The sequence below is a fragment of the Rhinolophus sinicus genome, linkage group LG05 (genome assembly GCF_036562045.2).
Source record: "Rhinolophus sinicus isolate RSC01 linkage group LG05, ASM3656204v1, whole genome shotgun sequence".
Taxonomy (NCBI): Eukaryota; Metazoa; Chordata; class Mammalia; order Chiroptera; family Rhinolophidae; genus Rhinolophus; species Rhinolophus sinicus.
Genome location: NC_133755.1, coordinates 53,934,221 through 53,949,684, shown reverse-complemented (window position 1 = coordinate 53,949,684; position 15,464 = coordinate 53,934,221). Strand labels below are relative to the sequence as shown.

General features: G+C 43.7%; 1 protein-coding gene across 1 annotated transcript in view; it reads left to right on the top strand.

Annotated features, from left to right (window-relative positions):
* The first annotated feature begins 2,189 nt into the window (after window positions 1-2,189).
* Window positions 2,190-15,464, top strand: part of TACR1 (tachykinin receptor 1) — a 134,697-nt gene continuing 121,422 nt past the window's right edge. The window contains exon 1 of the mRNA XM_019750260.2: window positions 2,190-3,187. Coding sequence (XP_019605819.1) covers window positions 2,799-3,187 — 389 coding nt within the window. The 5' untranslated portion in view covers window positions 2,190-2,798. The remainder of the gene's footprint in view (window positions 3,188-15,464) is intronic.

Here is a 15,464-nt window from a genome sequence, read left to right as displayed (position 1 = left end):
AATAAAATGTCTCTCTGGAATATTCTCTTCTTTTTCACCCTCCACTTCTCATCCTTAACATATTCTCCAGGCTTCTCCACTGATACGATTTTCTACCCTCCTCCCTGATTCCCCTCATTGTCAAGGTTAGGTACTCCCCCCCCCCATCTTCTCTCATGCAGAGTCTAGTACCTTTGCTCATCATAATACTGCCAGTTTGTGTAATTGTCTCTTTCTCCCTCACTAGACAGTGTTTGCCCGGCTGTATCTCCAGCACAGTACCTGGCTCAAGACGTGGACGTGCTCTACTAATGGAGGATAAATGGATAAATCCTTATTTTTTAGTTTAGTATTTTCCCCCCTTAAGCATTGAGTCAAGTTCCTTCAGAGAATGTCAGCCTGCTGCCCCTGAACCGGAAGAAAGGGAGAAAGACAGCTTTATGCAGCTAGAGAGGAAACATTAAAGGTGGATACGCATACGCACACACTCTCCCTCAGCTCTGCGAGATGGTGGAAGGAGCAATGACAGGGCCAGGGTGGTAGAGAAGGCGATCCCTTCGCTGCTCCGCCCCCTTCTCCCAATAAGGGGGCGCTGTTCTCTTCAAGGCGTCACTGGAGTTTTCTCCTCAGGGTTTAGGGGTGCCTGGAGGAACCGGCAGTGCAAAGTGCGGTTCATATAAACGCTGAAATTCCAGGCTTCAACAAAAACAGAGTGAACTAGCAGATATCTCATCCCCGAGAGAGGATTCGATTTTAGCCGGGCATAAATCTGTGTAATAAATTTCTAAGCCTTAAAGAGCTTCCCACGACATACTTTGCACGCTCGTGGTAGAAGCGCGCAAGCAAGCAGGACTAGTGCGCAAACGCCGCTCCGGGGGAGGGAGTGCTGGCGCCCACCCGAGCCCCCGTGCTACGCATCCCGGTCGGCATCCCACAGTTGCGAGTCCTCTCAGTGAAGCAGGGGAGGGTCGCGGGCAGAGGGGTAGGTGGCCCCCAGAAACAGCCTGCAGGTTCGAGTCCCCACGGAACCGCATCTCCTTGGCAGTCTGGCTGGAACGCGCTCCGAACCTCAGTCCATCTGGGCTTCTCCAAAAACGGTTTGCAACGACTGGCGAGCCCTTCCCACCTCCTGCCAGTGCCCGGCACCAGCTCGGACGTTTGATATGGCGTTGGGCTGGGAGATCAGGCTTCGAAGCCCGCCAGGGAGGGGTGATAGGGATGGAGGGGGGAGAAAAGAGGGGCAGAACTGCCCTTTCCAGTCCCTATGCAAACCTGGGCGGAAGAGCCCCCAACGCCACCCAGGTCCCCGCTCCGGCCCGCAGGCCCAGGAGGCGCGGAGGCAGAGGCTGCCAGGTTCCCAGGCGGCGAATGCAGTGAATGCTGGCAGAGAGAACCCAGAGCCGCGCATCTGGGCGACACACTGCTTATGGGTGACTCCTGAGCTTACCAAGCTTCGAAGGAAACCCAGCCAGCCCTCATTGCCTGACGGGGTCTCATCTGGAGAGATCAGCTGGAGCTTTTCATGGAGCCAAGGGCCAAGCCACCAGAGTGGCGGGCGATGTGTCCCCAAAGCTTAGAACCTATCCCAGCTTCCCAGGGAAATCGGCACGCCAGGAAAAGAAACTAGGTATTTTATGGGGTGTTCCTGAACACGACCTCGGCAAAGTTCCTTTTCGGACACCTGGAACCTGGCGTCGTCGCCTCTCGCTTCTCTGTAGCGGCCAGAACAAGCCCGAGGTGCACTCGAACTGGAGCGCGGGCTAGAGTGCTGCCCGGAGAGCAGCGCTGGCAGGCCGCCCCCTACACGTGCCCAACTCCCACAACCACAGGCAGGCGCCTCTGCAGAACTGTCGCAGCGCTCAGAGCTGCCCTCCCAGGAAGTTGAGTGCCCATCACCACAGCTTTTTCGCAAACCCCTCCTTTCCCTTTGGTGCATCTGTGGTTCCAGCTGCAGACCCCAGCTGGCTCAATTACTCCGAGGCCACCTAGCGTCCCCTGGCGGAGGGCGGGGGACGCCGGGTTTGCGGACTCCCAGAGCAGGTAGCCGCAAAAGGCGTGGTGGCTGCGACGCTGGAGTGAGACAGTTGCCAACAGCTGGTGCAGCTGCCGCTCTGCGCACCGGGACTGGCGAGTACGCAGCCCAGGTACTGCCCCTTCCCGGTGACGTCTCTGCAGCGGGTTATAAAAAACCTCGCTCTCAGCCTGCCGAGGTTCAGCTAACTCGCAAGCCGTAGAGGACCCGAGCCAAGGGGCGGCTGCGAAGCTGCAAGGAGTGGCGGCGGCGGCGGCAGCGGCGGAAGCAAAGGAAAAATTTCCAGCTGGACACGGGGCCCCAGAATCTCGGCCTTAGACTCTGAACTTTTGCAGGTCGCGTTGTGACGAGCACCCCCTTGGCTCCCAAGTCCTCACGCAACATAGAGCTTTGCCTTCCCAGCTGCGGGCAGGTGGGATTGGAGTTACAAGCAGCAGCAGGTGTAGAAAAGCAGGGGTCTCCTGCTTCCTGGAACCGTGACCCACGCGATTTCTTTCCCTTTTTCAGTCCAACGCAGGAGAGACGCTGTCTCCAGATTTCTGGACTCAAATGCTTCCTGAAGCTTGAAAGTGGGGGAATTCAGAGCCAAGAGGGGCAGACAGCGCATCAGAAGCATTCATCTTCCTAGCGCCAAGTCTCCTACTTGCAAGCAAAGAGTTCTGCCACAACGAGCCTGCAGCCCTCCTGTCTTGGTTAAGCAAGACCCTGATCCCAGGCACTGGCCTCGGGACCCTGCTGCAACGCGGGTGCGTGTACAGAGGGGACAGCCTAATCGCTTAGCTGAGGAATGGATAACATCCTCCCAGTTGACTCAGACCTCTTCCCAAACATCTCCACCAATACCTCGGAGCCAAACCAGTTTGTACAGCCCGCCTGGCAAATTGTCCTTTGGGCAGCTGCCTACACAGTCATCGTGGTGACCTCTGTGGTGGGCAACGTGGTGGTAATGTGGATCATCTTGGCCCACAAGAGAATGAGGACAGTCACCAACTATTTCCTGGTGAACTTGGCCTTCGCAGAGGCCTCCATGGCTGCATTCAACACAGTAGTAAACTTCACCTATGCTGTCCACAATGAGTGGTACTATGGCCTGTTCTACTGCAAGTTCCACAACTTCTTCCCCATCGCTGCGGTCTTTGCCAGTATCTACTCCATGACGGCTGTCGCCTTGGATAGGTGAGCTTGCCCTTCGTGGAAACTGAAGAAAGTGTCCACAGAGGACGATGGCTTTGCTGTGGGGAAGCGGGGTTGGGTTCTGCCTGGTTCAAGTTGGAGGGTGGTTACCTGTACCCTGGGGTTTTGCTGACAGCCAGTTGTTGATGGGGGACTTAGTCTTAATCACCATTTTCTATTCTATTTCCTCTTTCCTTTTCTCCCCTTTTTCACCATCATCAGTCATCCTTCCTTTTTTCACATGACCCTTTTTTATTTCCTTTAACCCTTTTTTCTTCATCCCTTCTCCATTCATCTCTCAGACACTTTCCTTTCAACTCCTGCTTTGCTTCTTTCTGTATATTCCTTCTCTCCTTTTCCCTGAAAGCCTGAAGGGGATACCCAAGGTTTGGCCAAGGGGCCGGCCCCCGTCTTGGGCTCTGTAAACCCCTGTATGCCTGCTTTTCTTGGGCAGCCTGTTGGTGCCTTCTAGTTTTAAGTACACCTGGCAGCAATTTCTCATTTTTCACTTTTTCCTGAAGATGCAGGGACTTTCTGCTCCCACCTCAACTTTCCAATATTATTTGGATGTGAAGAGCATTTCATTAGAATCATAACTACTCAGAACTCTAATTCAGCTCCCTCTTCACTGCTAGGAATTCTCATTCAGGAATGAGAGGCAGCTATGCTGTCCTTAAGGAACTCCACAGTTAGGGAGCTTATCCAGGAGTTTTTCTAAATTTCTCTTGTAATGTGAGGTCAATGTTTTTAGCCTGTATGTATCCACAGAGAAACATGCTTGGCAGAGGCAATTGAGAGCTCTTTCTTTTCTGCAACCAACAGGTTAGGGTTTCCAAGCCTGATTGAAAGTGAAAAGGTTGGCATTTTCAAATACTGAGGCTAGCGCTTTGGAATGAATGCACCCTTAGGTGGTGTGGTGGAAAATTGATTATTAGAGCACAGCTGTATTTGTATTGATATTTTTGAGGATGTCCTAGGTCTGTCATGTGTATGTCTACATGGACATAACTGTTACATGTTTACCAGGGATGTGGAGATATGTTTGAAATACCTGCCAGTGTGATTTAAAAGAGGGTTCTTTGCTGACCTTGCTGAGATAAATGCATGTGAGAAACCCAAAGAAGGAGCTAGGTGAAAAACTTCAAAACAATTTTTCCCAAACTGCTAAATGCTTTTGCATAAAGATTGTTTACGATTTGCAATTGATTTGAGGTCTTTTTCAGCTTCTTTAGTGAATGAACACTTGTAAGATCAGAGAAAGTTATGTTTCATTTGCAGTGGTAGCCACATGCTGAATTTTAAGTCCCATGTATGCTTGCTTCCCTTTATGCAACTCTTATGTGCTTGATATGTTGTGTGTAAGACAAGTTCTGGTGAATCAATTATATTTTGAGTGTGGAAGGCAAACCAATCACTCAAAGTGGTAGTGAAATGAATTCTTTGTAAATGTATCATTTATGCTACTCTAGTTTGCAGATATTCAGTTTGCTGAGAATGAAGTACAGTTGTAAATCTTTCTGCACTGACTTGCTTCTTTAACCTCACTGCAACCCCCTTAAACTCAGAAACGCCATAATGTGATATATAACTGAATATAGGCATGATGAAAACTGGTGCCTTACACATGCTCTCTCGATGATCCCTACATTACAGGGAAAATTGTTATTTGTACTTTGTTGGGGCCTTGTTGGAGCTCAGGAGTCCTGTCAATCAGCATGAGCCCCAGCGGATGGCCCTTTCACTTTGGTTTACACAGAAATGACATGTTCCAGAGCCCTGCTCTTTCCCTTGAACTTAGAAGGTTAAGGACAAGAGTCAGGGTCAAAGTCTTCACAGTGGATTGGGCAGAAAACCAGATTTCAGCTGCCTGGACTCTGGCATCTCAGGCTCCACTGCTTTTCTCTAGGCAAACCACAGACAGGACCCTGACCCGGTGTGTCCTACTCAGTGAGGTCAGAGGATCTCTGGTGCCAAAGCTGAGGGAAATGACAGCAGCAAGAAATGTCCCCATGTCTCTTATGTACAGAACAGCCCAGAGAGATTATCAATGACACGCTCAAAGTTCAAGTTCAAGGTAGAGTTAGGGATCCAGTGTCGGTGTTGGGGCTATGTCTCCAAGGTCTCTCAGGGCTCCTGCTATTTTTCCTTGCTCACCTCCTTGAGGACTCCGTGAATTAACCCCCTCAGCCCCTCTGAGGAATGTAGCTCCCCCTGTATTTGTGGTCATCTGTTCTCTCCCAAGAATGTTTTCCTAAAGAAGGAGCCTTATGCTCTCTCCATATGAATGATCTCTCCTTTCTCCACCAGGGCAATGCGGGCTTTGAAAAAATGTTAAGCTGTCTTTTTGTATGTTCTTTGAATTTTTAACAGGTAATCTTTGAATCAAGTCTTTAAAAATGAAAGCAAGATGGTTTTCCAGATGATAAAATTAAACCTTGTTCATTGTAGAAAATTTGGGAAGTATGAAGAGCGTAGTCACAAAATTACAAATCAACCATTACTTCCCTATGCAAAAATAACACTTGTTAACATTTGAATTTCTCTCTTATGACTATTACACTACGTAATTGAAGTCAGAATCTATATAATTTTGTAGCTTACTTTTTCCCATTGATATTAATGGAAAACATTAATAACATTTTCCTATGTTATTAAAAAGTCTTCCGTAACATAATGTTAATGTCGTCCTATTATTCCATTATATGAATGTGCTAGTATTACTTTAAGCATCCCTCTACTGGTGGGTATTTAGGTGGTTTCTAGACTTTTTTTGCTCTTATGACTAATAAACTAATAAACATTTCTGTATGATAATTTTGTTTTGTGTTCTTGATTATTTTCTTAGGATAGATTCCCAGAAGTGGAATTACTGGGTCAAATGAAATGAATTTTTAAAAAACATTTCCTCCTAAATTTAAAGGATTACAAACTCTGAGCAGAGCAAGGAACATGTCTGTTCTGTCTTGTTTACTTTATTTCCTCAGCACAAAGCTGAGTGCTTGGCATCTAACAATCACTACATGTTTATTGAATAAGTGAATGAATGAATAAAATAATGCATGTTCCTAGAAAAACATTTAGAAAATACATAAAATTGTAGAGAAAACGTAAAAATCATCTACAATCCCACTTTGGACAGTTAACCAGTTAAAATCCTGGAATGCTAGCTTGTACTTACTTTTTCTGTGTTATTTATGCCACATGCAGTCACTCATACTTTTAAGGACAAATTTTGGATCATGATAAAAAACAATCTCAATGGCTGCTTTTTTGTTTTTGTTTTTTTTTTGTTTTGTTCCTTAACATCATGTCATGGGTATTTTCCATGTCATGAAGCATTTTCAAAATAGCACTTTTAATGGATGCATTATATTACATGGCTATAATTATTTATTTAACCATTTCTCTATTTTTAGAGGTAAATTGTTTCCATTTATAATGATTAAAAGTAATTTTGAAATGAATATCTTGTACATAAATCTTTTAGAACATCCCTTGTTCTTTCCTTAGAAGAATCTCATTGAAGTGGAATTGCTGGGTCAAATTGTCTTGGTAAACTTTGCTCAATTTTCTTCTAGAACAAAAATGTATGCAGAGGAAAAAACGTGAGCAGCAGATTTTAGTACTAATTTAAATCTTTTCCATAGAATTTGGGGAGAGAGAGAGAGAGAGAGAGAGAGAGAGAGAGAGAGAGAGAGAGAGAGATCACCTTCAAAAGAATACTTATTAATTGTAGGCAGTGATTACCTAGAATAAAAATTGCTGAGACAAATACGGCTAAATAAGACCAGGTCTACCTCTAATTAAACTCCAATGAACACCAGAGATTTTACTTTTTGAAACTCTGTAATTCTCCCACTTAAAATAAAAATGTTAATGATTTTCCTATTGTAAAACCCAAAAGGTATATGTGATGTTTCATGTGTGTGAAATTAGAAGTTGGAGGACACTGAGAGTCAACACCTCCATTTTCAGGGGCTGGTGATAATAGCCAGTTCTAGTGTTGTGGGGCAGCATCTAAGAAGGGAGGCGGTGGGGTAGGCATGCAGTCCCTAAGCCCCACAAGAGAGGCTATAGGGGAAAAAGGTAATCTGACCTGGAACCAAGCACACGGCAACAGGAGCAGTGGCTTGGTCACGCTGCTTCTCTACCTGGTAGGGACACGTATAATTTTAGCAAGATGAAAGGTGAAGTTTGCTCACGACTCACTGGTTCTGGATGTGTTGTGTTTGAGTGAAAGGAAACATCCAAATAAGGACGGTCTCTGGACAATATGAAATATGGTCAGGACTGGACATATAGTTGCTCAGATAGGGGTAATGGTGAAGGCAAAAGATGGAATGAACTCTCTGAGAGAGTAAAAGAGGAACCAAGAACAAAGAAATTTATAAATAATGAAACCTCTGCCAACTGATCACCGGTGTCCATCCCATTCTGTCCCAGGCACACGCAGCTACAAGTTTAAGTAGCCTGCTTCCCAGGTCTCTGCTAGACTCGCAGTCTGGCCTTGAACCTGACCTTGTTGGCTGGACTTGGATCTCATTGTATAACTCAAGGCAGTCCTTCCCTACCCAGAGGCTGGACTTAGATTCCAGGATCCTTTGCACGAATTTCAATGGACCTTCCAACCCATGACCAAGTACCCCTGTGATGCTGAGAATGATCATTCACTAGAAGCTTGTCCACCACAACTGGCTCCGTCTTTTCAAATCAGGAACCTCGAATATCTGGGTGGACGTGGATCACACTTGAGTTTGTTACATCGCAGATGGGTCATGTAGACTGCGGGGCTTTTCCTGGAGAGCTTCAATGCCCACCTACTCCCTGGAGCTTGCCACACCCTCCTTCTACTCATGGGAGCCCTCAGTCTCCTGAATGGTTGAGGCCCTTCATTTTTACAAAACCTGGCAGAAACATAGGTTCAGTTGGGGGAAAATAAAGAGTAATTCTCAATGTAAAAGTACATAGGAGGAGCACAAGGCTTTGTTACTGTTATTGTTGTTGAATTAGCAAATGGTAGAATGAGGATCACGAGGGAGAAACATTCACTGTTAAACTGGGACAAAAGTCTTCAGTCCATCAAGGGATGATTCCACCATGTAAGGTGAGATTTTCTAATTCAGGGTCTCATGTCTTTCTTCAAAGGGCTTATGCTACTTGCTGGGGAGAGTAAGACCGATTGAGAGATAACCACTACATAATGTGTTAAGCAATATGTTTCATCTGGTTTGTACAGACAAATTCTACAGGAAAGAAGAGAAGGAGGTCATGTCCAGCAATGATGATCGAGAAGTCCTCAAAAAGTGGCAATTGAGTTAGTTGGTCCTTGAAGATTAGATAAGATTTTTAGAGATTATGATAAAAAGAAATAAAGAAGGTGACATTCCAGGTAGAAGAAACTATATGGCACAAGTATGGAGATAAGAAGTTGCAAAGTATTTGCGGAAAACGAAGGGCTGACACAATTGAAATGACTTCACAAGTGAATTAGGGAATGAATGGAAGAGTTGGTGGGAAGAAACTGAGTACAGTTGGATTTGATGTGAAAATATAATGATTAGTCGGAAATGCCCAACAAGCTACTTGAGAGGTGGGGCTAGAGAATGAAAAGCCAGGGATCAAAATGTAGATTTAGGAGTTTTCCAAACAGAAGAGCTATTGGAGTTTGGAAAGTAGAGAACCTCACTTCCATCTATATACGTGTTTCCAGAGAAGATGCTAAAGATTCACAGGAATGTCCTAGCAGGCAGTAGGAGTGCAAAGAAGAAGAAACAGATAAAGATGTAGTGGAGAAATCAGGATATGTGGAATGACAAAGGTTAAGAGAGGCGACTTGTGGTTGGTTATATTTATTTGTATCAATAGAATCCAAGAATAATGAGGACATTGGATTTGGCAGTAAGACCATTGGTGACCTGTGAGAGAGAGGATTAGCAAAGTACAGAAAGGTGGAATAAAATTAGATGACAATGAGAGATAGGGCCTCTTCCTTACCCGTTCATCCATCAAACCATTACTGAACACCTACTATGTGCTAGATGCTAAGGCAGTAAAACCCTGCTTTTGCCTTTGTACTCTCAGTCTTGGGGGTTGACAAACTCATGAATACCATTATAACCCAATGCAATTAATGCCACACTGAGGGAGTTTGAAGACAGAGCAAAGAACTACCCTTGGGAACATAGGAAAGATTTACTGGTAAAAAAAAGAAAAGGAAGGAAAGGAGAAGGAGGAGGAGCAGAGGCGAGGAAAGAAATAGCCAAGTACAGAGGAAACAATATGGAATTTTGTGTGTGTGTGATTTTTAAATTAACTTCAAGAATACTGAATTGTGAATTCCTGTAATGATTTATTAATGTTTGTCACTTGGAAACTAGAAAGGAGATTTCATGTTATTAGAATTGATAATGATATCTTATACTTGCATGCTCTCCAATCCATTGTCTCATCCAATCCTCAATACCAATGGAGATTCTGTTTCTACTTTGGAAAGACTATTAGACACAGTTTTTTTCAGCATTGTCCTCCCACACTCCACTCTCTCATAACATGGAGCCCTGTGCAATTTGCTTTCATATACCTTAGACATCTGCCTACATATCCTGCTGAAAGTGGCTATTGGATGCCGTATCATCTAAGGAAAGCTGTCATTGAAGGCAGAAAAGTGATGTAAGTGTCCTACCGTGCAGAGTAGACATTAGAGACCCTTTTGACAATTTCCCACCCAAACCAAAATTCAACTCCACAATCATAACCTAGATAAGGCCATTGTAAGAAAGTCAAATTTTGCTTAAATATTTTACTCAATTTGTTTCATTTGTTAAATTCACTCAATTTTGAGTCATCACAAAAGTGTTGTTTTTGTCGAACTAAAATCTCTGATTTAGGGTTGTTCCCACAGTATAAAGACCTCCATGTGGCAGTCTTTCTGATACATCCCTCCTGAAGCTTCTCTACCCCTGGTTAACTGTCCCTGGTTCCTTCATTTTTCCATCCTTGTTTGTCTCTACTGGTCATTCTCAAAGGTTAATGGTCCTCTTAACTGAGAGATTAACTAATGCCCAGAACTGAGCATTTCCCTAATACCATTACCTTGTCCAGCTCCATCTACTGTAGGGCTGGCATCCTAGCTGGTGACTTTGTTGTCCTCCTAGACTTAGCTCAAGTGCCACCTCCACTAAGAAGCTGACCTTAACCTGCAAGTCTACATGAGGTATCTGTCTTATCTATTCCCACATCATTTACCCAATGAGGTTGTAACTGTCTGTAACTTGTCAGTCTCTCCCACACCTCCGTGCCCACTAGGTTGCAAGCACCATGAAAACAGGGATGCTTTATCTGGTTTCCCATTCCCAGAAGCTATCCAGTTGCCTGACACAGAGTATGTACTCATTAAAATGGGTATACAGTGGTTGAAATAATGCACCTCTCTCCTGTACACAGGAACCAAAATCTGAAAACCAGAATCAATGCACCAAGTAGACTGCAAAGCACACCTATGATATTATGCCTTGAAGCAAAAGAAAATTGGGCCAAATTTATGCCTACCATGGAGTTTTGCTACTATACAGAAATCTTTCCATTAAGTAACCCCTGTTTGAGAAAAACTACATGTTCTAATTCACACTTGCCTCTTCCACACTCACCTTGATAGGGCCCCACTAGATTCCTGACCCACATCCTGCCCCCAACAGGTTTTGTACCCCAGGGAACACCTCTAATGGGGAAGTATTTATCATTACCCCCTTAGCTGCACTCTACCCAGGCATACTAGAAACTGACCCTTTTCTGGCCCAACTCTTTTCAACCCCCTGGCTTTTTCTCCAACACCCCTACTAGCAGCAGGAAGGCACTTTCTGTTTTACTCATCCTTCCTGAGGCAGGACCAGTAGAAGCCTACCCTGCATCCAGCCCTCCAAATCCTGTATCCACAGTACTTGTCTGAGCACCTTGTCCATACCATATTAAAACATTGCAGACGCAAGAGAATCCCAGCAGAGTGGTCTGCGAAAGTCAGACCTGAAGAAGAAACTGGGGAACTGGCTGACATTGCCCAACACTCACCTCTTGCCACATTGAGAGGCTGTGATTCCACCTCATTGGAAGGGGAAATATGAGGCTTTAAGGATGAGGAACTCTGGGGATGAAGAGATGCTTTAATGATATCCTTGAGACACAAATCTCGGCGTGAGAATTTACATAGCACGGGAACTGCTCTAGGACATTTGTCTAAGCAGTCCTGAGCCTCACTCCTTGCCCTTCTCTTTTATAATTCTCTGCTTGCTCTACTTTTCAATTCAGTTTTGCACTATGTTTAATATTTGGGACTCTCATTGGAGTGCCTTTCATGTCCTTTGTGTAAGAGTGTCCTTTAATAACCCTAAATCTAGCCCTTGACTATGGAGTTTAGTGTAGGAAAGAGCACAGGCAGTGGGTTCCAGCAGTGGTTCTATCACTTGCTAGCTGTGTGAACATAGGCAAGGCACTTAACCTCTCTGGGCCTCAGTTTTCCCATATGGTAAGAGGGATATAATAAAACTTACCTTGTAGGGCATTGTTTCAAGGAGAGAGGGACAGGACGGGGATGGAAAGGGATGGAAACTTCCTGATTCATTGCCTGACATCCAGTAAGAGCTCAATTAAAAGTAATATCATGATCTCTAATAAACTCCGACACACCATTATCTCCATTACGCACACCCATTCCTGTGTCAGCATCCTCTTAGATTCTGGTATAACAGCAACAGGGTGAAACATTTCTATCATTCCCCCTAACATTATAGTTTCAAATCCCCCTAATGGGGTCAGCCACCTTTGTGCTAAATGCTACCCAGCATCCTTCCCGCCTTTGCAGATGCGTGCATTCTACCAGAAGCCCATCATTTACATATATCATGGTCCAGAAAAATCAAATTATTTTCTTTACACCATCTCCAAAACCTCACATTCACGTCCCACATCCTATATGTCCCAAAGTCACCACCCTCACATGGAGCATCATTTGCATAGTTAATGTCTGAGGGAGAACTTGGTCAAAGCAAAAAATCTCTTAACAGCTGCATGTATTGTAGTTGATATTCAATGTGTTAAAGTTGTTTCTTTCACCTTTGAACACACAAATCGTGGAAGATTTTTTATAAATATAGTTTATGCATGTTAAAATGTTACACATTCACTTTCCTTTATCCTTTGACTAATGCTCAGTTAGCTCTTAAACATGAGATAGAGTCCTTCTCCCTAAATATTTTAAGAACATTTTCAAACTTCATCAAACAATCTTACGTAAATAAATCTTAAGAATGTAAACAGTGCTTATAAACTTGATTAATTAAATTCCCCTAAACATTTCAAACTATAATCATAAAGTTAATACATCTGGTTTTCTTAACTTTTAAATCCCTAATAGGATGACTAATAAATAGGAAAAGAAAATCTTCCTCAGGACTTGCATAGTTCTGATAAATCTAATAAATCAAAACCTCTAAATTTGACATATCAAATTCTCTTATTGCATTTCAACCTCCTAAGAATTAAACTTACAAATTCAATAAATAAGGTACTTGTGAGCATTTAACCATTGACTACAAAATTAATTAGTTAAATCCTCCTAAGTATTTTAACTAAAATTACAAATCTGGTTAAGTCAAATTCTCTACTTTATCAGATTCTGATTTCCAACATGTTAGAAAGAAATCACATACAAAGTAACATATACTGATCATAAAACTCACTGCTGTACACATACTTCCTACATAGAAGTACTACCGCATCATCGTCTATTTACTTTGAAAGGTTACAAGCAGAGGTGGCAGAATCATCGTCTCTGTAAAGAGCCACTGAGATTCTATAATCAGAGTTAAATGTAAGTTCTGAATCCAGGTGTGCCCGTCAGGGGTCTTGCCCAGAGCTGCAGCCCGATGCCCTGAGCCCTTCTCTGCCTACTCAGTGCCCACAGGACCCACCCACACCTTACCAATGGAATTCAGTCATCCCAATGTACCCTGTATCTCTTTGGCTTCCTTCAAGTTTTACCCTTTTCCAATTTTCATCTTAGCATTTCATCATTTGCATTACATAGATAGAGTCATGGAGAGCCTTACCCCGCCCCTAGTTTGCCTCCAACTGCTTTGCTGCCCAAGTAGAATTAGCTCTTATATTTTTACCTTCTTATCAACCTCCATTTCAAACTTGCTCATAGACATGGACAAAGTGACCCCAAAAATCATCATCTCTCCTAGGTCCTTCAGATTCTTTTCTGAGACTTTGAGGTCATGAAAAATATGTACCAGACTGTTTCTGGGTGTATTCTATTTCTTCTCATGAATCATTAAAAATGGAGGATTTTTTTCTTTCGCCTTTGAACACATCATATAAACCTTGGAAGTTTTCTTATAAATGTTATAGTGTTAAACATTGCTTATAAATAGTGCCTTTTGGTTTTGACAAACCCAGGCTCTCAGCATGTTTCAGATATGTGCCCAGAGATGCTGTGTTCCTCCTAGGTAAGAGGTCTGCACAGCAGCTTCCATCCTTCTTGATGGGAAGTCTTCAGTGGCAGGGTCTTTCTTCTTGGAGCCTGAAAGCCACCTTGAATGTTCCAACTGGATCATGAGATGTTCTGTTTCAGATCAGCTGGGTTTCCTTTACGAGGACAGTCTCATGGTTTTTTCCTAGCTCTAGGTGTGCTGAGTTACTTTACCTTCCCTCCCTTCTCAGTGTCCTAGATTTCAGATAATAAAAAAAATAAGCGATGTTCTGTTCTCTCATCTCAAACCAGTGCCCTAAGCCATGTATGGACCGATGAGCCAGCACCTTCACAAATCACACAGCTGCCGGAGCTTGTGCAGGGAGATTGCTCAACAGTCACGCTAACTTCCCCTCCGCTCTCTGTATCAGAGAACATAATTGACATTAATTTTTCAATGTCTCATGTGCACATTTAGTGGCATGTGGGGAGATTAGGAGCAGAGGCTTAAATACCCACCTTGTATGATTTATTATTAATTAATTTTATTTTCTGTGGAGAAAGGTCTTCTTGAATAATTAATATGTTTTTCTAAGAGGATTTGTCTGACTCTGAAAGTGTTTAAACAAAAGAAAACCCCACAAACAGCTGAAATACTTTCCTAAATAGTCCCAGGGAGCCAGCGGGCACTTAAAAATGCCCTAATTTGTGACAGGAATTAAAATGGAAGCAGTCATGAGGGTGAAATACAACTAGTTAGCTCGACAATTTAACTGGGCTCTTCAAAGAGGAGTTAGATAATAACCTAGAAAAACTTGTGGCTGAATCCTCACTGGGGGCATCATTTAATTTTGTTCCCAAAGTCTGACCAGTTCCTTTCTCTTCCCAGCTGGAATGATGGGGGGAGAGGGTCTGGAAGTTATTATGTTAAAGACTCAGCTAGAATGAGCCAAACTGCAGCCATCATAGGTTTTTAGTGGCCTAGTTAAGGCACTGCCAGCCTAAAACTAGGCAAAATGCAAAGAAGGCAGAGATATCATCCTCTTCCCTTTCTGGCAGTTTCCCTCCAGCAATGCTCTCACCAGCTCAAGCCTGCATGAAGGTACACCCCAGTTCTGCCCCACAAATGCGTGATCTCAAATTACTGCTCCGTTCTCTTTGCCGCCCAATTCAATTTAGTAAATTGAGTTGAACCAAGAGAAGAGCCGCTGATTAAAATCACACTAAGGTGGGAATGCTATGGGCTTTTACCTCTTAAGTCCCATTTGTATCTTAAAATAGAAATGTGTCCATTCTAGATACCTATTCCTTGAGCAGGAAAGAGTGCAGAGAATCAAGACAAACTTAGCTAGGGACCTGGGATTTAGGTTCTATAGAAGTGTCCAGAGTTTAGCTTTTGCAACATGGCCCATGTATATACCAGGAAAACTGCTGGGAAGCATGAGGGGCTATTGTCACAAGTTGCCGCTAGAAGACCTTCCCAGAATTATCTTAGTCCTGAGGTGCCAGTGAAATCTGCATTTGCGTATGAGTAATGAAATAAGGTTGAATTTACTTCTGTTCTTCATACTTCTTTTTAAGTCACTAATTCTCTTTGATAAGTATGTAACATTTGTATAGCTTGGAAGGATATTGTCATCAATATCCTTTGGGGCACAGTCCCAGCCAGGTCTAAGGGTCGGGTAGGTTGGGGTTAAGGGCAGCACTGTAGTGCAATCCCCTGTTTAGATGGCCAAGGCTGATTCTTCATATCTTTAGCATCTTCGTCAATGGATTTGTGCTGTTTGCAAATCCTGGGGCCAGGTTTCCAAGAGC